This window comes from Poeciliopsis prolifica, unplaced genomic scaffold (genome assembly GCF_027474105.1).
Source record: "Poeciliopsis prolifica strain line A6 unplaced genomic scaffold, Auburn_PproV2 SCAFFOLD002, whole genome shotgun sequence".
NCBI lineage: Eukaryota > Metazoa > Chordata > Actinopteri > Cyprinodontiformes > Poeciliidae > Poeciliopsis > Poeciliopsis prolifica.
Window position 1 is genome coordinate 8,676,011 of NW_026562377.1, and position 25,051 is coordinate 8,701,061.

Genomic DNA, 25,051 nt, shown 5'->3' on the forward strand with positions numbered 1-25,051 from the left:
AATACAGTAAATGTGGGAAATAAATGATACACTCAAAAAAATATTTTTGCAGAAATGTATTTTCTTAATCTTTTGAAAAAAAAAATCAAGACTTAGATGTTAATATTGATCATCAAATGCCATTGGATCGTGAGCAATTGTGACTTCCTTCATAAAAGCAGGAATGCATAGTCTGTAACATTCAGATGTTCATAACAACTCAAAAGAGGAAAACATATTGCCAATAAATATAGATGTATTGAAGCACAGGTGTCAAACTCGAGGTCCACGGGAAAACGCTGGCCTGCCATAGCAGTTTCTGTGTATAGTGCAACATAAACAGAACTTTAAGATAACAGTTATGTGCTTAAATATATTTTTATCCGTCAAATCAAACCAGTTTTCATTTGTATAGGACCAAATTATATATATATATATATATATATATATATATATATATATATATATATATATATATATATATATATATATATATATATATATATATATATATATATATAATATATATATATATATATATATATATATATGACCCAAAGTGAAAGTTTTACACCCTTGTAATAGGTTATTTTTCCCTATTTTGGAAAGTCCTAACGAGTAGGACTTATATATATAGATATATCCCTCTATACTGGCACTATTTTTACAGAAGACTTGAAAAAATAAATCTGACTTTAAGCTTACATAAAGACAATAAAGTGACAAATCTCAGATTAAAGTCAAAATAGTTATTATGTTTTCAGTGGCCCTATTGATCTTCCATACACATCCTACAAATATGACTGATTTGTTATATTGTCACTCCCCTGGACCCAGCAATGACAGCAGTATGGATGTAGTGAATCCTCCCTGCCATTCGGGGCGCTTTCCGGACAAAGGCCTCTTATACGTCCCCCTTTCTTGGTGGCTTCTGATTGGTTTGCGTCATAGGTTTACGGATGCTGAGGAGGCTTGCAGGTCCTCCGGCTGCTGCCAACAAGAAATCGCTTTCGTTTGATTCCAAACATTATACTTTTTGAGCAGCGAACCGTCAAGACTTGACAAAGAGATGGCTCAGTGCTCCAACGCTGCAAAGGCGGGCTCCTCGGCAAACGGAAAGGATGTAAAGAAGAGAAATGTGGCTATCATAACCGGCATCACCGGTCAGGTAACATCCTGCTGCTGCAGCCGGAGGCTCTCAGGCACCGAGTTGTCTATGAAAGATAGGTTAAAGTGAATTTGCAAGGGAGTCTCTGTATGCTTATGTTGCCATTCTCTCTGGAAAATCGTATTTCAGTGGTTGTGTTCTAGTTGAGGCTCTCTGAGTAAAGTACTACAACGTTAAGCGTTTTATTGACAGTGTAAGTGTAACTAGTTTTTGATTAACATCACTTGGCGTGTCACTTCCAGAAAGGTTGTGACGGAACAAGGAACAATGCACACTACTGGTCACAGAACAGTCCGGATGGGATGGGATCAGGTTTACTGTGGGAGGGAAGTGTGGTCGAAAGCAAACTCAAAATATATTCCAAAAGCAATACTTACGGCACGTGTTTATGTGGAAATTACAATTTTTCCTAAACCCCAAAAGGAAAACTAAAGTTCACTTTAGAAGGTGCTTTTTCTGTCTTCATTGACATACTTGAAAATACAGACTCTGTGTTAAAAAGGGACTTAATTCTTGTCAGTCTTGTTGCAAACATTGAGATATGAATCAGGATGCTGGATCTGCTTGCTCATCTCATGTGGAAGAGTAATGAATAGTTGTGCAGGGATGGCTCGTTTTATATTTGACGTAGATCCTGCAGTACATTAATGTCTTTCATTTGATTTTAAATTCTTGAACACATTTATGGTTGGTTGATATGAACAAACAGCATGTTCAAGAAGCAAATAAAGTCTGTTTCCTCAAGTTATTCACTGTGTTTAGAAGCAAGAACACTCCAGCCTGATATTGTGTTGTTCAGATTGCAGTCAAATAAAAGACCTGACCCATTGAGGCATGAAGTCCACCAGACCCCTGAAGATGTGATGCTGAATTAGGCTCCAAGTGTTTGCTATTTTTAAAGTTCTGTAGGTTGTGTGGTGGGCATCTGCTGAAGTTGGTCACCTTAAAACAAATTGTGTGTGTTCTTTTTTGCAAGAACCAGTAATTTTAGTAGCTTCCCTGATAGGTTTGGAAAACATGCAGCATTTGGCCAATAACATCACCTTAATTATTTTCTATGACTAAAAAGTAAGTGACCACTGCCCATTTGGAGAAGTTTTTACAATACACAAATTATATTAAATTGTCTTGTGACTTAACTGTTAGAAGCAATTCAGAATAACCTCTCAATTTATCATGTAAAAAGGAAATAATGAAAAAGAAAGAAGCAAAATTTCTGCTTTTTTCAGTCAAATAGGAATCTAGTGTCCAAAGTGCAGGTTGTGGGCCATTTATTTTCTTCTAAATGATTTCATGTGGCCCCTGATAACAATTTCTCTTTTGTTAATTCAGTTTCCAAATGCACTTGTAAATAAAATCACAAACATCTTGCAAATTTTACTCAAAATAACAATTGCTGAGTACAGTAAGGAGTTTAAAAGAAAGAGAGACTCATGTCCCACTCCCTAAAACTTTCTTCTCGCCCTATAAGAAAACAATCAAATCAGAAAACTCGCAATTTGCAATTCTCTTCAATAATAATTGACTTGTTTGAGCCACTTTTTATGTTTTGGATTCTCAACTTTGTTTATTTTTCATAAAATGGTGCACCATTTGTTTAATATTGGGCAGATCAAAATAAAAAGGCAAACTATGACATGTTTTTATATGAGTTCTTGTGATGATTTTAAACCTCATGGCAAAATGTTTACAAAGTCTTATTTCAAGGGGTATTTGTGTTAGTCTTTTGTTTGGGGCATTGGAAGCAGATCAGTGTCAGATCACTGTTCGAGGTGTGGCCATTTCACCAAGCTTTCCCACCATGAAAAACAATACTTTTTCATTCATGAGTTTTATTCATCCACTGATACATTCATTCATGTATACATGGATATATTCATGACATTCTCAATACTATTGAATGTGTCCATTCTAGCAGGATTTTGTTTCAATTTACGTGGTGTGATACTGAACGTATCAATTCTTGTCTTTTCCTTGAAGCTAATGTATGATGATTATCTATGTTTTGTGCTACTGGATGGTCCTATTTCAGACAGCCCTTTAATTGGGGCTGGACAACATGTTTAGGGCTCTTTTCACACAATCCAAGTGAACATCCACACTCAGTATTGTACAATGGAATTGCTTATGGTTTAAAGCAAATATTTATGTTGAATATTCTTAAAGAAAATAGTCATGGCAAAATATATGTAATTAAGACTAATGATTACATCTCAGTTTTAAATGAATTATGTCATCAGTCACGGATGACATAAAAATTATTGTCCTATTTTTTTTTCTTTTTAGAAGAAGTCAATACAACAACTAAGTGCAAAATTAAATTTTTATTTATGATGGATTAGTTTTATTTTATTTACCCATATTTGCAATGTAAAGTTCAGGTAAGTCCATAAAAACGCTTGGCATACTAACTGCAACAGGTGGATTTAAAAGAAGCAATTGTTAAAATAGGTTTATTAAGAGGTTTAACCACTTGGGGGCAGCAGATTCAAATGTTCCTTCACAGAACTACTTTTTAATCATCTTTAGTTCAAGCTGCTTCCGTAGATTTGTAATGGTCTGTATATTTAAAAACATTCAAATATTATTATTTTGAATTTATACAAGCTGTGTTTTGAAACTTTTTTTTTTTGTTCAGAGAAAAGTCTGACATAAATAATGTTTGTAAATAGGGGAGACAGATTGACAATACTTGATTAAGGTGCTGCAGTTTGCAACCCATTCATATCTACAGATGTGTATTATGTTACCTTTGTGACTTTTGTTCTTGACGTTTTTTAAACCTGGAGGCTGAAGTTTTGTCAATGTGGTTTCACTTGGTAAATAAAGAACTTATTTTCACAATAAGCCTTACTCTGACATGAGACCAGACTTCATTCTATAAATATCCAGATCAAAACTATGTCATTTGAACCACTGGTCCTGTTTGTGTACATTTAAATTTCTTTATTTGAACTCAGTTCCTTTTATGTTGAATCTATTTGCAGGAAAAGTCATTTCAACATGCATTACAAACTAAACAGATCCAATTCATGTCCTACTTTTGACAGACTGGGTCAGTCAACCATATAGTAACTACCAGTAGAGAGGAACTTTTTTTTTTATTCAGAAACAATGCTGCAGAAGAAACACAAATGGACAATCATGTTGTTTTTATATATTTGCATTGTGATGAGATATATTTGAAGATAAAAGTGCTCAGTTCATGCAACCTGTCAGTAGTCTTGGGCAAGACCTGCTTAATCTCATTTCATCCTGTCATAACTTCACAGCGAAAGGAGAGGAGTTTAACGTAAAAGGAAACTTTAACTCTTGGTTCTAATCTGAAGTCTTGCTGCAGAATCACGAAATGGCTGGGTGTGCTTTTAGTTCAAACTGTGAGTAAATTTGTGTTTTTCACATTTTTCACATACCAGAAATTAATGTTAGAATAACCTTATTGATCCAAGTTTAATGTCCACTTAACTTGATTTACTTAAAATTAAATGTCTTATAAACATTAACCAAAACTGATTTATTTAAATAAGGTTTTTGATCAGTCTGATTTCAAACTAAATTTTCTACATTAATTTTGTGGTCAAAAAAGTGAAAAATTCTAATCTATTGCTACAAAGAAAACCCGAAGGCGAATTCAGTTTCATTGATGTTGAGGTCAGTTTTTAGAGGAGTTTTAGTGCCAGTCTCTGAGAAATTAGTTTTCGGAACAAGCAGTCGTATCACAGCGTTAAACTGAGGAATGTTGAGCATCTTTTGAGGTTATTCTTTAGCATGTTTTTACAAATAAGGGAATACAATTTTTTTTAATTATTGTCAGTAGCAGAAAACAAACAACTGTGTCCATTTAGAAGAAAGAACCACAGACGAGCCAGTCTGGTCACATTAGATCTTGACAACTCTGTTAACTTTTTTCTCATTAGAACGACAAAAATTCAGTTTTTCTTGTAAGAGTTTTTCTCCTCTGATAACAATGCATTATTATGACATTTGTCTCATAATAAAAAAAAAAAAAATCTTTTTAGTGTAGCCCTAAAAACCACCCGTAAGCTTTAAAATAACTTTTTGTTCTTACAGCAAATCACAACTGTGACAGTGTTCATTAAAAATGAGTTACGATTAGCTTTTTAAAGAATATTTTCAAAAGATCAAATGTTATTTATATATTGTATTAGTGTTTCTTTTTTCATAATATTGCTCAAAAAGTGAATACAGAATACAATTTCTTATTTGCGTGTCAGAGCACATGTGCTGTGTGTTGAAGCATCCACATGTCTGTGTGTAGCAGATGATGATCAGAGCAAATAGACTTGAAGCTGTAGAAAATGCTATGGTCTGAAGCAGCAGCCGTCACTCGAGCGTTCCCAGAATGCGAGAATGCGGCCCTTCAGAGGCTCCTGGAAAGTCTCACGTTCCCGTGTTGAGCAGCACTTTTCCAAACCCCCATCTCCCTTTGCCCTCTTTAACAGACAAGAAGAATAACAGCATTAATTCATTTTTATTTTTCCCGTCATGGCATTACTGAGATATACTGAGAGCTCATGCAAGAGGCATCTGGATACACCATCTCAGAAGTCACACATTGGGCCCGCAGGAGTCACGGCGAATCCGTAAATCACCTCGCTAACTACTGTTCATAAATTCCAGGACAGCATGCTGCTCATTCGGAATATTTCTGAGCGTTGTCTTGGTGTGAAGTATTGGGGCCGAGATGGTGTGAGTTATAGGAGACCACCTGCGTGCCAAGCCGTAGCAGCAGGGCCGTGCAGGGGGTTCTGGATGATTCTTCAGGGTTACAGAAAGGACAGCTTCAAGCTCTCTGTGCGACAATAAAACTTTACTCTGCCTTTGAGCTGTTAAACATCTCTTTTCCACTCTGTCTGAGAAAACATCAATATGTTGATTTTTGACCCCTCAAACTGTTTGATGTTACTCCTGTTCACCCTTCTGTCTTTGTTCCTATTTAATCCGCTCATTCCCGCCTCGCCTCCTTCCATTCGCTCCACTGTTAGCAACACAGGATAAATTCTGAACAAGTGCCAGCAATAATAATCATAAAGCTAAGAATCCATGCACACATCTCCTCTGTTGCTCATAATGGCTGCTGAAGGCTCCTTAAAGACTGATTCTTCCTCTGACAGAAGTCTGGCAGCCTCTGTTGATGCAGGAGTAGATATGAGTTCAGCTGCAGTTGTAAAAATCTGAATTAGCTGCACACTTACCTTAGCTGCCTTAAGAGTGAAGTTTATCAACTGGCTTCTATGATAATTGGCACAACTATCTTTAAAATCATTTTATTTTACCAACATCATAGAAAAACAACTCCTCTTTGATAGATTCAATTGTTTTCTAAGCAGGAACATTTTAATGAGGATTACATTTCAGATAAGGAAGAAGTGATTGGATTTTATATAAAAATGTTACATTCATTTTGCTACCAGATTAGATGTCTTGTACAAACTAGATTTATTGATTCATCAACAATATAAATGTAACCTAACAAAATGCTCTCTTCAGGGGGTTTTCCACCACAGGAAATTGCAGGCAGTTTTAAAGTTCCAAAGCATAATATTCTTGGCTGATCTCATGGTAGAAAGGCAACATGATATTCATAAGTATGTTTTCATAAGTCTAGAATTGTGTGAAAGTGAGAATGGCTGCCTTTATTACATTGGAAGGAGCAGTATGCTCTGGGGGAGCTCTCCACGCTGCCATCGCACCACATTATTCCTAAAGGGAGAATTGCTTTAGATCCAGCTTTAGCTTATTTTTAGGACAAACTTCTTTTTGACTTAGATTTGATTAGTTTACAGTTTGCAAAACGTCTGACAAGGACTGTATAGGTGAACCGCCAGAAACTAGAACCCAGATTTAGCAGATTCTTATAGTGTGCCATGCTAAATTATTGAATGACTTCATTATGCATTTAAAACAAATTTTCCTAAGTGGCTGTTAGAGACTTTGTAGTAACATCCTGCTTCATGAAGAATCATCATCCGCTCTTGATTCTTGATGAGTGGATATTTACTACTAGCTTAGAAATGTGGTGACTAAATACTGTGCCTCTAAAAAGTACTCATTCTCTTGAATGAGTACTTTTTTATCTTTTTTATTTCTTTAACAAATCTATTCTGATCAATGAAATTAGTCTTATTTGACAAAGAAAAATAAGAAAACCCCTTTTAATGTCAAAGTGAAAACTGATTTCCACAAAACAATGAATATTTACAGACACAAATAAGTGATTGCATAAATATTCAGAATTTAGTAGATGCACATTTGGCTGCAATCAGCACAAAGCCTGTGTGGACTGATCTCAGTCAGACTGCACATCTGGACGCTGTAATTTTCCTCCATTCTTTCCTTTGTAGCTGTTCGAGCTATTTTACGTCGTGTGGTGGTCCGATGTGAAGAGCTCATGTCCTGACAAAATTTCTCTGTCACGTTGAGATCTGGGCTTTTGGAAACTGCAGCACATCCACCTGTCATCTTCAAACCACGCTTGTAGCTTTAGCTGCAAGGTTTCCCCTTTTCAGAGGTGCGCATTTAGTGTGCTGTGAGAATGGTTTATCTTTGTAAACAAAGCATTATGTGCAGCATTTACATCTCAGCATGCTGTCCAGCAGCTACCTCTGACTGTGCTGATAATGGTTATGTATGTGTTCCTGGTTGGTCGGTACATTTGTGGTTAACAAACCAGTGCTAATTACTCATGATGACATGCAGGTTCATCCCGGTGAGGAGTTTTCGCGCTCGCCTCATAGTCTCGCTTCACTCTTGTTTGATATTATTTTATCATTAATTCTATTATTCTTTTCCTGGTTACATGAAGAATCAAACCGTATCAATGCTTTGTCCACTGAGTCAGCCAGAGTTGATGCGTGTGGCTGCGCAGAGATCTGAAAAACTCGTCCCTAAGAGCTCGGACAAGCATTAAGATGTTGATGTAAGAAGTAATTATCTTGGTGATTGATCAAACAAGAACAGCTGCTAAAGCTGTAAATGCTTTCAATTTCTTAACTGGTAATTGTCATAAAAAAAAAAAAAAGAATACCTCTTTCTTCAGTCATTTTGATTCTTGATTTAGAATGACCTATGTTGTCACCTTCCTTGTTCAGACCAATGGACATTATGGGGACTAAAGCCTGGTGATAATGGAATAGCGTTTTGGGATGCAGAGCTATGAAACAGATTAAGCTTAGGGCTAGTTTTGGTGTTAGGCCCAGAAGAAATTTCTAACATCAGTGGAAGTCAGTATAATGTCCTAGTAAGGTTAGAAATCCAAGCTGGTGTGTGTTAAGGTCTGTGATTGCAGCGTCATTACGCTGTATCAGACGTAATTACAGGCTGTTGCCGTGTGTGCCAGCTTCTGCCTGCGGTCTAAAGAAAACACATTAAAGTGATTCATTTGCAGTCTGCACACAATGATGGATTAAAGCACGCCTGGCTCCTGTGTTTACATAGATGTATGCCTCATGGCTGCAGACACTTTCAGAGTTCCTTGCATATTGGACATAGTTTGGAGTGTTTTATGCTGACTCCTTGGACAGGTGACCTGATTGTGAATCAGAAGTCACATAGAGGGAAGTGTATTAAAAATTATATTTTCCCAATTTTGCTTTTATTCCAGGAGAGGGCAGCCAACTCTCACATTATTTCTTTAATCATTTCTGCTTTATTCACAAATATACAACTCTGATGTCTAAATCAACCTGGTTTTTATGCCTTCATAAAATTAAAATGTAGTTTATATTTTTGGTATTGAAGTTTTAACCAGACTTGTGGAAATGTGAATGGCTGTTTTAAATATTTTACCAAATTGCTGACCTATTAATGAAACATTAATAAAAAATAATCATAGAGGACAGATATTTTTTCATTACAAACTTTGGTTTGTAAAATAAAAAAAATATATGCGCACAATGCTCACTTGAGTAATTGTTTTGCACACTTTATGCTTATCTTTATTTGTCTAGATTTATTTAGTTAAAAAAAAAAACAACAAAAAAACTTGATCTGCATTTCCTGCAGTCAATAATATATCTTTAATGCCTTAATAAGTTCTATATTTAGTTTCCGATAAGACTATGAATCATTTGAGCCACTGAAGTTCTTCTTCAATCACTTGACCAGACTTTTATTTGTAGAATAATGTTATCATTTTGTCACGTTCCTAAATGAACTTTTGGAGAGTTTGTGGTGTGGCCACTGGTCTGACAGGTAACTGCATTACGTATTTGTGTGTATGTCTGCCTCTGTGGCTTCCAGCACGCAGCTCCCCAAAACAGGAAACAAGGAGGTGAAGCCAGGGTTTATGGGATAATGTAGCCTCAAAGGAGCTTCTTGTTTAGAGGCAGAGCTGCAGCACTTTAAGCTTGTTTTTTTTTTCCGTTTTGTACTTGCATGGAACGTTTTGACCCTGGCACAAGGACAGGAAAACATGACACCAGCTGGAGCTTTGAACGCTGCTTAGATGGATGAGAGGATGCCAATGCTCAGAGTATCACCCTTGATTAAGGCAGAAATGGCTTTGGGATCCGTGCCAACCAGCTTTAATGCTACTCAACCTGCAGATCACAGAAACAATCCTGAAAAGACAACATAAGAACATAAAACTGAAAGCAGGAACTAAAATCAATTTTAATTACTCTCCAATCCTCACGTTATTTGTTCTTTTAAAGCGATCCGTTTTTCTCACACCGCAAAGGATTGTGCCTTAGGGAAATGAGAGATATCTTTCTTTTTTTGGTTTTATTTTTCTCCAGTTGCTGAAGAAAATGATCATTAAAAGTATTCGTATAAGATTTGCACAACGATTTTTGGCACATAGCACGTACATAAAGAGCTGTCTGCCTTCTTAGACAAATTTAGTGTGGACTCTGCGGTTTGCATCTGGAATGACAAAATCTACAACAAAGTTTCCTTTAGGTATAAATGCCTGAGAAGCCACAAGGCACATGAAGTGTTTCAGAATATTGTGTATAAACATTTGAAATTCACAAAAAGGTAAAGCAGAATAGTTATATGAAGGACTGATCATTTCAAAAACATAAATCTCATACTTTTGTTTTATTTTTGCTGTTTTGTTTATTTAGGATTTGGACCACAAAGAGCCACGGAGAGTATTTATTATGACTCAGAATTTTAATCTCTTTTTATACTTTTACAAAAGCAGAAAAAAACCAAGAAAACAGCAAAGATTAAATCAGTCAAGGTTTAGAAAATAAAGCCACTCTGTGGAGATTCTTATAGTGTAATTGCGTCAAACACCAGATGGACAAGTTTCATATTGTCATTTTTATATAAAGGTAGACCGGATTGTAGTTATTTATTAAGTGCTCTTGGTCACTTTCATGTCTTTCGTGTGTTTTGGTACTGGGCCAGTTGAAATGTTGCGTATTAATGGATACATATGCAATGTCATATGATATTTCTATGGCAAATGATGTCTGAAAGTAAGACTGAAAAGTTATCGTTAAAAGTATTTGCATACAATTTGCAAAATGTTTTTTGCCACACAGCAAATGAATAAAGAGTTCTCTGCCTTTTTAGACTAATTTAGTGTGGACTCTGTAGTTTGCATCCAGAATGATTTAATATTCTAATTTACAATAAAGTTTCCTTTAGGTATACATGCCTGAGAGGTTTTACAGCCACAAGCCACATGAAGTGTTTTAGAATATTTTGTATATTTTGGTCAAGCTTTGGGCCTTAGCATCTCCTGAATCTAGTCAAATTCAGACTAGAAATATTGCTCTTCACAACAACGAAGTCAGTTCATTCAATTTAATTTGTTTGACAACAATAGCACATTCCATTATTTGGACATCCAGAACATGTGACTTCATGTCTACAACTTTTTAATTTTGTTGGCTTTTTGTGTCACCCACAATCTGTGGACTTTTTTTTTTTGTCATTGCTACCTGCTATTTCTTCTTCTTTTTTTTTTCAAACACTCAAGTTGCATACTTCATGTTTCACTGATTTTAAATCACCTTGTCATCTGAAAACTCGATCGCTTGGTAGATCTCAGGGAAACTTAATTTTAGTCATTTCAAAACAGGACCTCTTATAACCTAAAATATGTTGATGCTTGTCAGAGCTCAGAGCAGAATGTTTTGATCTCTCACTTCAGACTTGGACAAGAAGAGAAGCACAGGGCTGTTTTGTGAACCACTGTGTGTATATGTGTGTGTTTCTCTATGTAGTTTATGAAGGCTACCAATAGATGAATGCTATTGGTAGCCTTCAGTTGCACTTCATGAAAGACTTCTTAGAGTCTTTCATGAAGTGCAACTGGAAAGTTTGAGCAGGAAAAAAGACATGGTAAGGAAATTAGACCTCGTTGACAGTGCTTGCTCACACACAGGTTAGCCAAGAGTTCCAGATTCATGCGGATGTTGCATCGGATCCCATGACTCTCATGATACTGCTGGGCTGTGTCATACAGCTTTCCTAAGGGTCGTTTCCAACATCACTAAAAATGTCATTGTATTTTATTGACCTTTAAATTATTTGATTTCTAAGTATGTGGAAAAAACAACTGAGTTATGAATTAATTTATGGTCATTTTTTTCCCCAAGTACTACGATCCTTTCTGGGCAACATTATGCCACTAAATCTGGCTATCGTGTTTCATAACCATCAATAATTTCATGCACCAACCTAAAATAAAAAAAATATATGTTTTACATTTCCAATTACTCTAGAAAACTGTACTGTGATCATTTTCTTTTTAATTGTTTATATTTTAAGGGTTTTTATTAATTTTCATCAAATTAACATGAGGTCATGATTGCCCATTGGTCATTTAAGGATGAGTTGTTGTGTTGTGATATGCTTTGTATATATGGTATTTACTTACTTGTTTGCATGGTCAGAATAATCTACATATGTTACAAATTCTGCATGTTTCTGCAGGTATGTTGTTTCTAAGCTTATCGTCCTCTTTTAGTCTACCTGAAGTTTATACTGTATTGGTGGCACAAGCCATTTTGTTATGTTGATAAATTATATCAGTGAAGATGACTGGAGTGTGCATTGTTCCTACTTTTCAGTCACATTTATTGTATTTGCGACTTTTTGAGAAATACAATACATTAAAGTTTTCTGTTGCAAATGAAAGATCTGCAATGGAACATTGCGCTTCTTCTAGTTGTATGCATTATTCCTAAGTCTTGTCTTTCTTTTCAGGACGGTTCCTATCTGGCTGAGTTCCTACTCGCTAAAGGCTATGAGGTGAGATAGACAGGTCACACACTGCAACCTTAAAAAGAACCAGATCTTTTTTCTTCAGACACTCAGACGTCCTCACAGACGCATAGAAAATAAATGTCGATAGTCATGAAGGCCAACATCCACACAGCAACATTCCCTCCATAAGCAGCATTCAGCCACCTCTGTCTGTGGGAACTCCAGGGGGAATGGTGATTTGACAGCTCTTACAGACACTGGTTCTCTCACACCTCGCCCTGATAAGACCCTCCTGTTGGATGAGCTCTTTCACCCCTGACCGTGGCGCTTACCCAAGGGTCCCACTAATTCTCAGGAAATTGTTGCTATCATACAGCATTAAGACTGAGGTCATCAACTTTCATCTGACGCTTGTTGTATTTTTAGGGGTCTTGCAGCAGGGCCGACAAACAAATATTTGCCACTAACAGATTCCTTAAGGGATCTTTGGCCTTCTTTGGACCCAAACAACTTATGACATTGGGTACAGATAACCTGAGAAAAAATAATGAGGTCAGACTACTTACAGAACTGTAGAAAACTCTGAGATGGAACTCTGACAACATGAAGGAGGCTTAAATAAAAGAAACAGAATGGGGTACAAAGTTATTTTTAAGGTTATTCCACTTTAACAGCCTACAGTAGTAGCCATTATTTATAAAGAAGTTAAAACATGAACAGGGTAGAACTTTCCATGATATGACTGGCCTCCCAAAATTACGGCAACAATACATCAATGACCCATTTGGGAGGTTACCAAAGAAGCCAGAACATCTAAACTACTACTTGTACACCAGCATGTTCTCCTCTGAAATGGTAAAAATAAAATCCAAATCTCATTGAGCAGCTATTGGCTTGATTGACCAAGCCAATCATGTTCGTGCTTACAAAAGGCACCAATGCATCTGAATTGAGACAATTTTATTAAAGGACAATGCCAAGTGGCAGTAATTGTCATCCTGAATGACACATCTAGAGAGGTACTGCCGATTTTAGGAGCCATGACTTTTCACATTAGGCCGCCTAATTTCAGAAAGCCTTTTTACTAAAAGAATTTTTTGGCACTAGTGATCTCTATGCAACAGAAATCTGACAGGAAGTGGGCAGAGAAAAGGGAGTAAAATGCGTCAAAGGAGCCGAGGTTAGGAGTTGTATTTGGGACGTCCACGTCTGATTTTGGACCTCTGAATACACGGCACCCGCTCTAACCACTGCACCATGTGACACCCCCACAAAGCTTTTTTAAGTTTGCGAGGGTGGCCATTTCTAATAATGGACATCACTGTTCCATATGTTCTCTGTTTTTTATTTCATGGCTCTTACAGTGGTTTACTGAAGTCCCAAAGTCTTAGAAATGACTTTTTAACCCATTGTTTCATCATCTGTATCTCCTTGAGATTTTTTTAGCATACGTCCTATTAGTAGGTTATTTCAAAGTGATGTGTTGATGCTTCTAATCTGGAAGTAACCAGGCTAGTGTTTGTTAAGACTAGAAGAAAGCATGGCTTGCATATCTTTTCCCATTTGATAAACAAAAGCATACTGGTACTGAAATTTGTTTCAATAAGAGACATTTAGATGTGACACTGAAAGGCAGAACATTTTAATGAGTAAATAAGTACAAATTTGTGTAATGATGAGCAAAAACTAGATAAGTTGCATAAAGACTATAACTTGATTAAAGAAACACTGACCGTCATCTTAATCTGCTATTATGTGAATTGCTCCATCTGCTGCCCAGCTCAGGGACAGCAGGCAGGAAGTGGATGAGCTCCAGCTTGAGGGGGTTGACTGATAAGGTGGTGTGGAGGGGGAAAGGGTGGCAATAAAGAGGAGTGCAGAGGCATGCAGGAAGAGCACAGTGAATAAAGGAAGTGAGGTCGGGCCACAGTGTCCTCCCACTAATGGACTCCCATTGGAGCAGGTCCTGTTATCTTCCCTGAGCAGACCTTCCTCATAAACCCCCTACTGAATGTAGAAGAAAGATCACAGATCAAACACCAAGCTGAAGTTATATCAGTATTTTGTAATGTAGAGTATTTATTGTTTAAGAAAACTTTTAGAAATAAAAGATAAACTGAATCAAGCAAAGTAAACAAGTTTATTCTATGTCTCAGCTTTTCATACTTGTGTGACATTTTTCTTTAAAAAGCAAGCAAGATGTCTAGCTTCATAGAAACAAATCTTATTTATGGAAGCAGTCAAAAGAAATTATCATTTTTACCAAGTCTTGGACCAAAGTTTCCAAACAGAAGGAAGAATCTGTTACAGGGCAGGCTGACACTGGTTATGCCAAACTCTTTTTTCTTCGGTAACAGACACCAAAAAGGCACTATTGATTTGTAAATGATTAAAAATAAATTTAAATTTAAGATTCTTTATTTGCAACACATTTGTACAACATGAGTTAATTACTAGATAAATGTTAGAAGTGTTTCAATGACCTAAAATTTAAAGTTTGAAGCATCTGAAGAGAAATGGAATGATACAATAAACAAAAATATGAACTGTAAGATGTCTTTAGCGCTAAACAAGCCCAGAAAAAAGACTCTAAGATTAAAAATGGTAACATATGAGAAGGTTCCTTGAATGGTCCTATATCTTCTGTGATTTAAATTTACAGCTAAGTATTTTGTATGTTTTATATGTACTTTTTACTTTGCCAGAATAACTTGTATAAAATGAAGAAATTGATTTACTAGTTGTGTCTTAGATCACACAAGTCAGTTCATAGATATCAATTCGTAAAAAAATTGTGAAGAAAGTATGCAACTCGTTTGGGAATGTAACTGTTTAAATAATAATAAAAAGTAAAAAAATACTCCTTATGAATAAGTGCACCAAATTTTTGCAGTTTCAGTCCTATCTATTCTCTTTTTTTCTCAGGTTCATGGTATTTTGCGGCGTTCTAGCTCCTTCAACACAGGTCGGATTGAACATCTTTACCAAAACCCACAGACACATACGGAGGGCAGTAAGTATTTTGTTGACAATGTCTGCACTATTGGTCCCAGTCGTAAACCAATTAGCACCAATTTGTGAACAACTGTTGAAAACAAAATACTTTTTTTTATATACAAGCTTCAACAAAATTGATTTTTACCCCCATTTGAATGTACACTGTAAAAAAAAAGTCACTTTAGAATTTACAGTAACTTACTGGCAGCCAGGTTGCCAGCCAGTTACTGTAATTTTCACAATAAAGAAATTACAGTAATTTTACAGTAACCTTACTGTATTTTTTTTTTTTTTACAGTAGCCTTACTGTAATTTTTATTTATTTATTTTCCACAGTAGCCTTACTGTAATTTTTATTTATTTATTTTCCACAGTAGCCTTACTGTAATTCTATTACAGGTTTACTGTTATTTTATTGCAGGTTGACTGTAATTTTATTACAGTTTTACTGTATTTTTTATTACTTTCTTACTGTAATTTGATTAGTGTTACTGTAATTTCTTTAAAATAGAACAATAATTAAATCACATGTTTACTGTACTTTTATTAATTTTTATCATGATAAAATTCCAGATGTTCTGCGGTAGAATTACAAAATTTTGTAATTTTGCTGTAGTTCATGAAACTGGAAATTTTGCTAGCTGTTAAAAGTTTAAATGTGAACTTGCTACATAATTTGTGTAAATGTGTAATGTGTAATTCTACCATTTTAAAAGAGCTACTGGTAGTCCATGAAGGAGGAGAATGGAGACACACGGGTTCACTGTTGTCCTAGAGTTTTGCACAAGTTGTCCTGTTGGTTTTGATGCCACTTTTCTGTTTGCAGCTTTTTTGTTCCACTTTCTGGGTTGAGGCTTCTGAATCGCCTAAAAACAGGCGATTCATAGGTAGAATCGCCTGTTTTTAAGACATTAATTAAGATAAAATATTTATAGAATATTCAAAATAGCATTTCTTCCATACACTGTATGATTTAAAAAACTTGTATGCTGCTCTTTTTAAGACATGAAGCTCCATTATGGTGACCTGACTGACAGCACCTGTCTGGTGAAAATCATCAATGAGGTGAAGCCCACAGAAATCTACAACCTGGGTGCTCAGAGCCACGTCAAGGTAACGTGATCTCAGAAACATACCTCCTGTCATCTCATGTGGCTTTATACAGAAATAAAATGTCTGGTACTTTCATTGTGGCACTGTAATCCGTGTAATGTCATTTGTGTGTTTAGAAAAGTGAATCTGGGAACAAACGGCTGATGAGATATCACTGATGATGGGATTTGGAAAAATACTTTTCTAAAAGTCAGTTTGGAAAGATGAAGGTTTTCCAGAAAATTTAAAACATGTTTTGGTAAAACTTGAACTGACATCGTTCTGTTGATGGATTGGTTTGGTAATCAAACCACAACATTTATGCTGCATTTCAAGTGAAATGTGACATAGATGGTACTTTCATCATACCACCAAAATAGCTAAGAAAAAAAATCAGAGAATTTTTTCCAGATGTTATTTATTTATATATTTTTGCAAATACAGAGATTTACATCATGAAAAACATTTCTTCTTCTCTGGGGAGCTAGCGTCTGAAATGCAAAAAACCTCTGAAGGCTGGTGGGACAGGAAGTAAAATGTTCTTGAATGGGTCAGTCTGTATAACAGTGTTGTCTTTGTCTGTAAGCCTCACAGGGATCTCAGATGATCCGGCTGAACCGCCTCTGTCCCCTAGTGATCTAATTCACAGTCTCCACACAAAACTGATCTTCATTCATCTTTTTGGAGCAGCCAGGAACTGACTCAGGCCATTCATAAAAAGCAAAGAGCCATTTCTCGTAATGTAAGATTGAAACTTTGAGTAATAGCTGTTCTTTATTTAAGATTCATCCTGAGTCTAAATTTAGACATTGGATTTTGTAAACCACAGTATAACTGGAAGAGGCCAGTCAGCTGGCAAATAGCTAAGTTGTGGTATCATTCCTCTTTCTTGGTTTGGGGTTACAAAAAATAATGACCTGTTAAAAAAATAAATACAAACTACTGCTTTCTCTGACATTTCCCTTTCTTTCTGCTGTGGCTTATATATATGCTACCTCTAAAATGTGTTACATTGCTTGAGTTTTTGCTGATTGTTTGATGTCAGCAGTTTTCTTCTGACTACAGCATATTTATATTGATGACCTTAGATGATAGTCTGTTTAGTTACTGATTGAAAATTACTATCATTGAAAAATGATTACAAAATCTTTATATTCTCTTTTCTGAGAGATTTTGGATCAGATTTTTTTTACTAAATTATGCCAGTGATTATTTAATAGCATTATAACAGCTTTAATGTCCCATACATTTTAATATAAGGCAGTACAACATTGTAACAGAAATTTCTTGTTGCAGGACTGAAAGCTGATTTATTTTTATTTCACAAACTTAAAAGCTACATATAAGACAATCATTTTCCAACTCCAATTGAGTTGGAAAACAATTGTTTTAATCCCCCAAATTAAGATGACTTCAAATGACTTTTATTCCCTTGAACTTAATTTAAAGAAAAAAAAAGTTCACAACAAATTTGTATGAGGATGGCAAAAAAAGTGGGGAGCAAAATCAGTTTATTTCCACCTGTTCACATCCTTGTTAATGCAAATTGTGCATTCACATTTTTTTTGTTTTCAAGATGTTAAGTAAGAAAATAACAATAATAATAAGATGCCAGTGAGTTTAAAGGAAGAGAAAAAGCAAATAGGACAGAATAAGATGGGAGAGAAAGGATGACTCCGCTCCCCACATCCTTTGTGGTAAAAGGACAAGACTGTTCTTTCACCTCCCACATCTTTTGGCCACACACAGAAACAGGCCTGAAAATCCCCATACCTGTACAAGGTTTTCATTTTTACTTTTTTCCTCACAAATAAACCCTGCTCTGGTTTTGTTCTTGCCACACTGCCCATTCTGAACAGCCCAGCCTGCTAGATGACTCACAGAAGTAGCGTCTTGCATATTCCACACAGCAGCTACTCTGCATCTCTTTGTCTCATTCTCACCAATGTTCTTCCTTTCTCTGCCTTATAAGGAATGCTTTCTGATTCCTTTTAGGTTGAGCCTCTTTTTTGCTTTTACGTAGGATGTGTGGGTGCTGGTTTCCGCTAAAAAGGGTCATTACCAACAACAGAATTGAAGTTGTTTTCTAATTTTGCATGGGTGGAGGTGGACAGGGAATAGTTTAACCAACTGTGGAGTACATGAGAGACAACCAGCTGTAGTATCCTTCAATTACAACAGAAAAGCCTTTTGTGCGTTTTCCTTTACTCTGGAAAGAAGTCTGATCTTTGTGCTTAGAACTGATTCCCAGTTCAGAAATCTAAATATGTATATTTATACCTACATGAGAGACAGCCATACTATTTGACAGTCTACTACGAATTCATCTACTTACTCTGGTTAGTGTTTGTTTCACATTAAAAAGAATAATCATTTCCAAGACTAACATTTATTTCTTCAGAATAATGCAAATCATGCAATGGAAACTATCATCGAGATGGGAATCCCATCTTAAATAAATTTGGGTTATTTTCATAAATAACCCAAATTTACAAGAAGGATTTTACAAGAGAGTAACATCCAATTATAAGCTCCTATTTTCCCAAAACAGTATAATCACACAGTCAGATTCAAATCTTGTTATTTATTATACAATTAGGTGTGCCTTTCCATTTCTGATGGCTTCTTCCAGCAAGATAATGCACTGTGGCCCAGGCTTAAATCATCTGGAACTAGTTTGACATTTTTCTAATATTTTACAAAATGTTTTTATTAAAGCTTTATTCAAACAGATAAAAACTAGTACTGTGAATTTACTGTTCTCCAGTGATCTCCCCACTTACCAAATGTCAACCCAAAAGACCACCTTTAGGATATGCTGGACAGAAGATGGACATCATATTTTTATCAACAAATCTGCAGCAAGTATGTACCAAAATCTTAGACAAAATTTCTTGGAAATATGTAGTTGGTCTAAGCTCATTATACACATCTTGTTGTGGTAAGAATACAACAGATTGGTGTATCCTTAGCATACAACAGAGTGCTGAAAGTTAAAGGTAAAAATACTTCAGACACAACTAAACAGGACTGAGTTCAAGGGTTTTGGACAGGAGGCTCACACTTAGAGGCATAAAGGGAAATGTTTTTCTTTCAATAAAATGTTCAGATGAGGCAAGACAAAAAAAGCCAAATAAGAAAAAAAAAACAGTCACAACAACAGATGATTAATTTATGTTTGAGAACAAAGTATTCTGGTAATTGCACTCCTGAAATATGCATGAGGAACATTCTTAAATGGGGAAGTGCTCTTGCTAATGTGTTGTGAATCTGAAGGTTCAGAGCAATCCTTTTGTGTTGTCTGAGTGACACGCTTCACAGGAAGGGCACGAACAAAACCCTTGTTGCTGTCTACACACAATTTTTCCAACTTGCAGCTGTCACAGCAGACACAACAGCAGACTGCCTGAATTATTAACACACAAACAAAGTGTGTGTTAATAACACACTCGTGTGCTGAGTGACCCAACTGAGGGTCACTCAGCTTTTAGGGAATATGTATATTATGCCAAAAGAAATGGGTTTGCTCAGGGAATGAGGATGAGAACATGAAAAAAAAAACCTTCAGTTTGCAAGAGTTCAGAACTGAATGGGCAGTGTTAGAGACTTGGCTGCAAGTTTTTATTAGGGTCTTATGTTTGGTGGGTTTTGAAGACAAAGAACTGATCAAACTAAGGAGACAGACTTCTTATTTTCTGTGTCCAACTTGATGTGAATAACTTCTTAAACTGGATTACTGTCTTCCCATTATCTATCTGGAGAATTTTTTTGCTTGGTTACCCTTTGGACTTTCCCCCGTCAGGGTTTGAAGAGGCTCCCGCATCAGAGAAACACACAAGATTTAACACCCCTGTTTCTCAACAAAGTCTGCCCTGTTTGTTCGCTGTTGATGTTTTCATTGGCCTGTCTGCATTACAACCTGCCGGTTTTTCTTGAACATGAAAAATACAGAATGGAAAAAAATGGAACAGAATTGAGTTGAACTGAACTGAGCTGAATGTAACTGAATGGAATGTAATTTAGTTGGCGGTAGTTGAATTTAACTGAGTAGAAAGTCAACGAATTAAGTGAAATTGAATGTAGTGGAACTGAATGGGAGTGAATTGACTGAAGAGGATTTAATGTGACTGGGTAGACTGGAATTGGAAACAATGGAAATGAATAGAATTAAGTGGAATATAGTTGTGTTTATTGGAAAATAATGAAGTGAAATTTAGCTGAATTGGATACAGTGGAAATAAATAGAACTGCACTGAACTGAATAGAATTTAGTGGGATGGAATTGAATACAATGGGATTCATCAGGAAAATAATTAAATGGAGTGTGGATGTTTGATTGCTGCACAAGGGTCTGAAGCCTGCATCCAGTCTGTAATTTTAATGGGTTAGACCTACATAAAAGAAAGCCTCTTCGGCCTCGATGGACTTGAGATTGAACTTTGCTTTGGGGAATAGTCCAATGTGCCAAAAGAAATAGGTCTGCTCAGGGAATGGTTTGCAGTTGTTTTGTGGGTCAGATATGTTGCTCCACTCATGAGTCAGACCTTTTTCTATTTTTTTGACATGTCGTAACACATGGAAATATGTAGTGAGAGAAAAGATAAAGGGAAACAGGAAGAACAGAGAGGGAGTTTTCTGAGGTCTGTTAACTAAATATACGGAGTCAATAAATAGTATCACAAAGCTATATATGATTGCATCTGTATCTTAAATCAAACCCCAAATATTCCACTTCAGCTATCTTCCTTCGAGTTGTCTCATACATCGAAGCCAAAATAAACTGCAGATGCAGTTTCACTTTGTTGATTTATAGATGGCACTAGTGAGCCACTACAGCTCCTTTGTGGCTTTGAGTCATGGCTTTTATCAGCAATAAAACAAATGTGTGAGAATGAAATGTTCTCTAATGTGCTCGTCTGGCATCACAGTTACTTCAATGAATTATTTTCATTTTTGAAATGTCATCAATAAAATCATAAAGGAAAAGAAAATACTTGTTTTGATGGAGGACTATTCAGAGTAACACCAACATGTTAAATATCCAAAGAGATATTTTCCTTTTATTCCCTTTAATTATGATCATAAAATAAAACAAAAAATCATACAGGGAAGATAAATGTCATGGGAAATGGCAAAGACAGCAGTTTACAAAACAATGCGACCTTTGATATATCATCTCTTTTTTGCTATTCTTAACTTTTTATTATACTATAAGTTTCTCATTTTGAATTTTAAATTACAACTCAAGCAATAGATACATGACGAAGATAAAATTGTGCTCCATTTCTTGCATTTTCACCTTCTTGGCTAAAATGCATGGACTTACAGGTTCTTTTGCATATACAACATAATTATCTAGAATTGAAGTTCTGTCTAAAGATTTAGTTGTTAATACAAAATCTTAGATTTGTAGAAATTGTTTTTATTTTATTTTTTCATAACAGATTTATTGGGGGGGGGTGGTTGAAAATCACTACAGAGCCAACTGGTCACTTCTTCACACACATCTGCTGAGAGGGTAAATGTCAGTTATTGTTAAGTTGTTAAATTGAATTCAAATTAGTCAAAAATGAAATATTGAGAGTAAATTAGAGTTAACCAAATACTCTGTTCGAAAGATGAACTCATGCTTTTACGTCATGTACTTTAAACTTATTTGCATTTTTTTTTAAGTTTTGTGCTCAATTATTTGCTAAAATATTTATCTGCATGGCGAGTGATTGACAGTGGCCCTCGGTGTGTTTGTTGTTACGAGGCTTACAACAATTAATACACACAAAGCTGGAATCTGGAATAGTTTGTGTTAATTAGTTTGGTTTGTGTGAGTTGTGCACTGAGGTGATAAGTCTGTAACCAGGAATCACAGTAAATATTTATTAAGCTCATCAATCTTCCCGTGCTTGTTGCTATGTCCTCCAGGGAAACAGGCAGTAATCGACCTTGAAGATCCACATGTGATCTTCTTTAATAATTTATCAGGAGCCATTGATGTTGTGTGTTTTCTTTTAGAATCTTCTTCAATTAATTTGAAGTGATTTGCCTTGAGAGAACATTTTACTGTATGTTGTTTTTCTTCTGGATAATTACACACATAGTCTCAGATTTCATGGCCTCAGATCTTTATCAAATCTTCAAGCAATTGTTTAAATATGTAGTTACATAAGGGAGGTTGTTATTATGCCAAAAGAAATAATGCTCTAAATTGAAGACACAGTCAAAATTGTTTTTGCAACTATGTTTAAGTAAAAAAAAAACTACATAATATGTGTTATGATTTTTACAAGAGATTTGTAATATAGTAATATTAACAATTACTATATTGTTAACATTACAATATAATAATTGTAATATTAACACTAACACCAACAATTATTATATAAGATTATTTTACATTTCTTTTCCTTTTTCGTTATAACATTTCTATCCTTAAAATTACTGTCAGCTGGAGTGTCTCAAACACTTTTTTGCTTTTGTAAAAGCAAAAAAATAAGTTTAGTTGTATTTGAATAAAACAACAAAAACAGTAATGATATACATTACAAAATGGTCAGTTCCTTTGTTACCATCCTTTGCTCAGAAGGAAGACAATTTACTTTTGCCAACATTATAGCCATCAAAAAAACTGGGTGACTGTGGGTCTATGGGATGAGTAGTCGTCTTGCAGTCTGATAGTTGTGGGCTTAATTTCAGCTTCCTCCTGCCACATGTTGATGTTTCCCTTACAAAGAATGTTTAACAATCTACAAATCCCTGTATGACTGCATGCATTTGTGAGTGCTATTGAGTAAATGTGTCTCTTTTTACCATCAGCTCTTTTGCGAGCCACTGTGGGCAAATTTATAAATGCATGTCTACATAAATGGTTAAACCTCAGTCAGTATTTGAGAGACAGGAAACTTCTTGGAGAAGTCGACTGCTCATCACAGGACCAAAATAGGCAGTTTTAATGAAACTGGATTTAAATGTGGGACTTTAAAATCACCAGCTAACTTAACTTGGATATTTCTGGACTATGTGAGGACACCAAAGTACTTTGAAGGAAACATTCACAGAAGGTTCAGGCAACGGAAAGGCTCCATAACATAGATTTGATCCAAACACCTGCCTGCTGTGTGATGACATGATGTATCAGCCACACCCGTACTAATACAGTATCAATATCAGATACGATCGCTTTGTATTAGCGCATAGGTACACCTCTGATAGAAGTACCTGTGTAAAGTCAGCTGTGCTGTTCTGGTTTACACAAAGTGCACAAACATACTCAGCTCAGTTGACTTTAAGCTTTATTTTGTGTACCAAAGGATTTCAGTAATAGACTTAGCAACTTTATACTCACAAACAAAAGCTTTGTCAAGACGCATTGCCTTTTTATAGGGTGTTTGTACTAGTTTGTCTCAATAGTGACAGTCAGGCAGCACCCACTCATTATTATGGTTTCACTGAGAGAAATCAGTCTCTTGTCTTCGGTCGCAGACTCTTAATTACATCATATTACCAAACACCCATATCGGCCCTGACGGACAGCGAGAAGATGCAGGCTTGCCCAATCCCTCCATAAGTGACATAAGCTCATTACTCACAGTAAACATTGTTGTTAATCTGTGAACACAAGTCCTTACTGCTGCTGCCCTCTCTGCTGCATGCTCACACCCTCACAGATGATACACACACACACTTCCCCTGCCGATGGCGAGTTGGGGCAATTCAGCCATCACGTTTGGTGGTTTTCTGACCCAGACAGACCCTAATTTAGATTCAAAGCTTTAATGTTCCTAACTGATTTTTTTTTAAAAGAAAAAATATGATGTTAACAGGAGATACTCTCTTAAGTGAGGTTGTTCTTGTTATTTTACAAGCTGTAAATTCCCTATTGAAGACATTTTGTGTCGAGAGGCAGTTTGTATTTCTGACTTCAGTTGAAAGTGTTTGTGGTGGCTACATGTTGGTCCATGTTTAAGAGCTTGTCTGTTGGGTAACTTAAGGGTTGCAAGCAACTTGCAAAATCTTGATGTAATGAGCTATGATCTCACTCATTTGAATGCTGTGGAATGATGATCCTGGAGCAAAACAGCCATAGAGCAGAGGCAATGTTTGCAATGAGGACAGAGATGAGAGTTTAATAGGGAGATGAGTTATGGCATTAGATTCTAATCTTTATATTTGTAATTGTTTTAGTCTCTTAGTTAATAAAAGTGGTTTGGAATTTCTTATCAATGTGTATTGACAGGGCGCTGTTTTTACCTGTATGTATTCATTAAAGTTTTAAATCAGGCTGTCATGTTTTTTTATGAGCCGCTCCTAGCCGTGTCTCCTGTCAACCAAACAAACAAGCTTTTATTTTCAGAGAGAGCAGGAGCTTCAGGTACAATATGCTCAGAGCACGCTCTGCTCAACGGCATTCACATGAATCTGTGATCACCCTGACTATTATGGATAATGCAAGAGAAATAGAATTAAAGGTTAGAACATCTATTTCAAGTTAATTTCAGTTAATGGTCAGCATATTTAATGTGATAGTAAGATTCTCTGTAATTAACACGTTCTTAACTCAGTTTTTAACCATCAACTATGTGCAAATGTATATTTGCAAATATAATTTTTCTCATATTTAGACCTATAAGAAAA

The 25,051-nt window shown here is 35.8% G+C and overlaps 1 protein-coding gene across 1 annotated transcript in view; it reads left to right on the forward strand.

The window, feature by feature from the left end:
- Positions 1-949: 949 nt before the first annotated feature.
- The window catches only part of gmds (GDP-mannose 4,6-dehydratase), a 160,723-nt gene continuing 136,621 nt past the window's right edge, over positions 950-25,051 (forward strand). The window contains exons 1-4 of the mRNA XM_055050555.1: positions 950-1,147; positions 12,335-12,379; positions 15,260-15,347; positions 16,335-16,444. Coding sequence (XP_054906530.1) covers positions 1,049-1,147; positions 12,335-12,379; positions 15,260-15,347; positions 16,335-16,444 — 342 coding nt within the window. The 5' untranslated portion in view covers positions 950-1,048. The remainder of the gene's footprint in view (positions 1,148-12,334; positions 12,380-15,259; positions 15,348-16,334; positions 16,445-25,051) is intronic.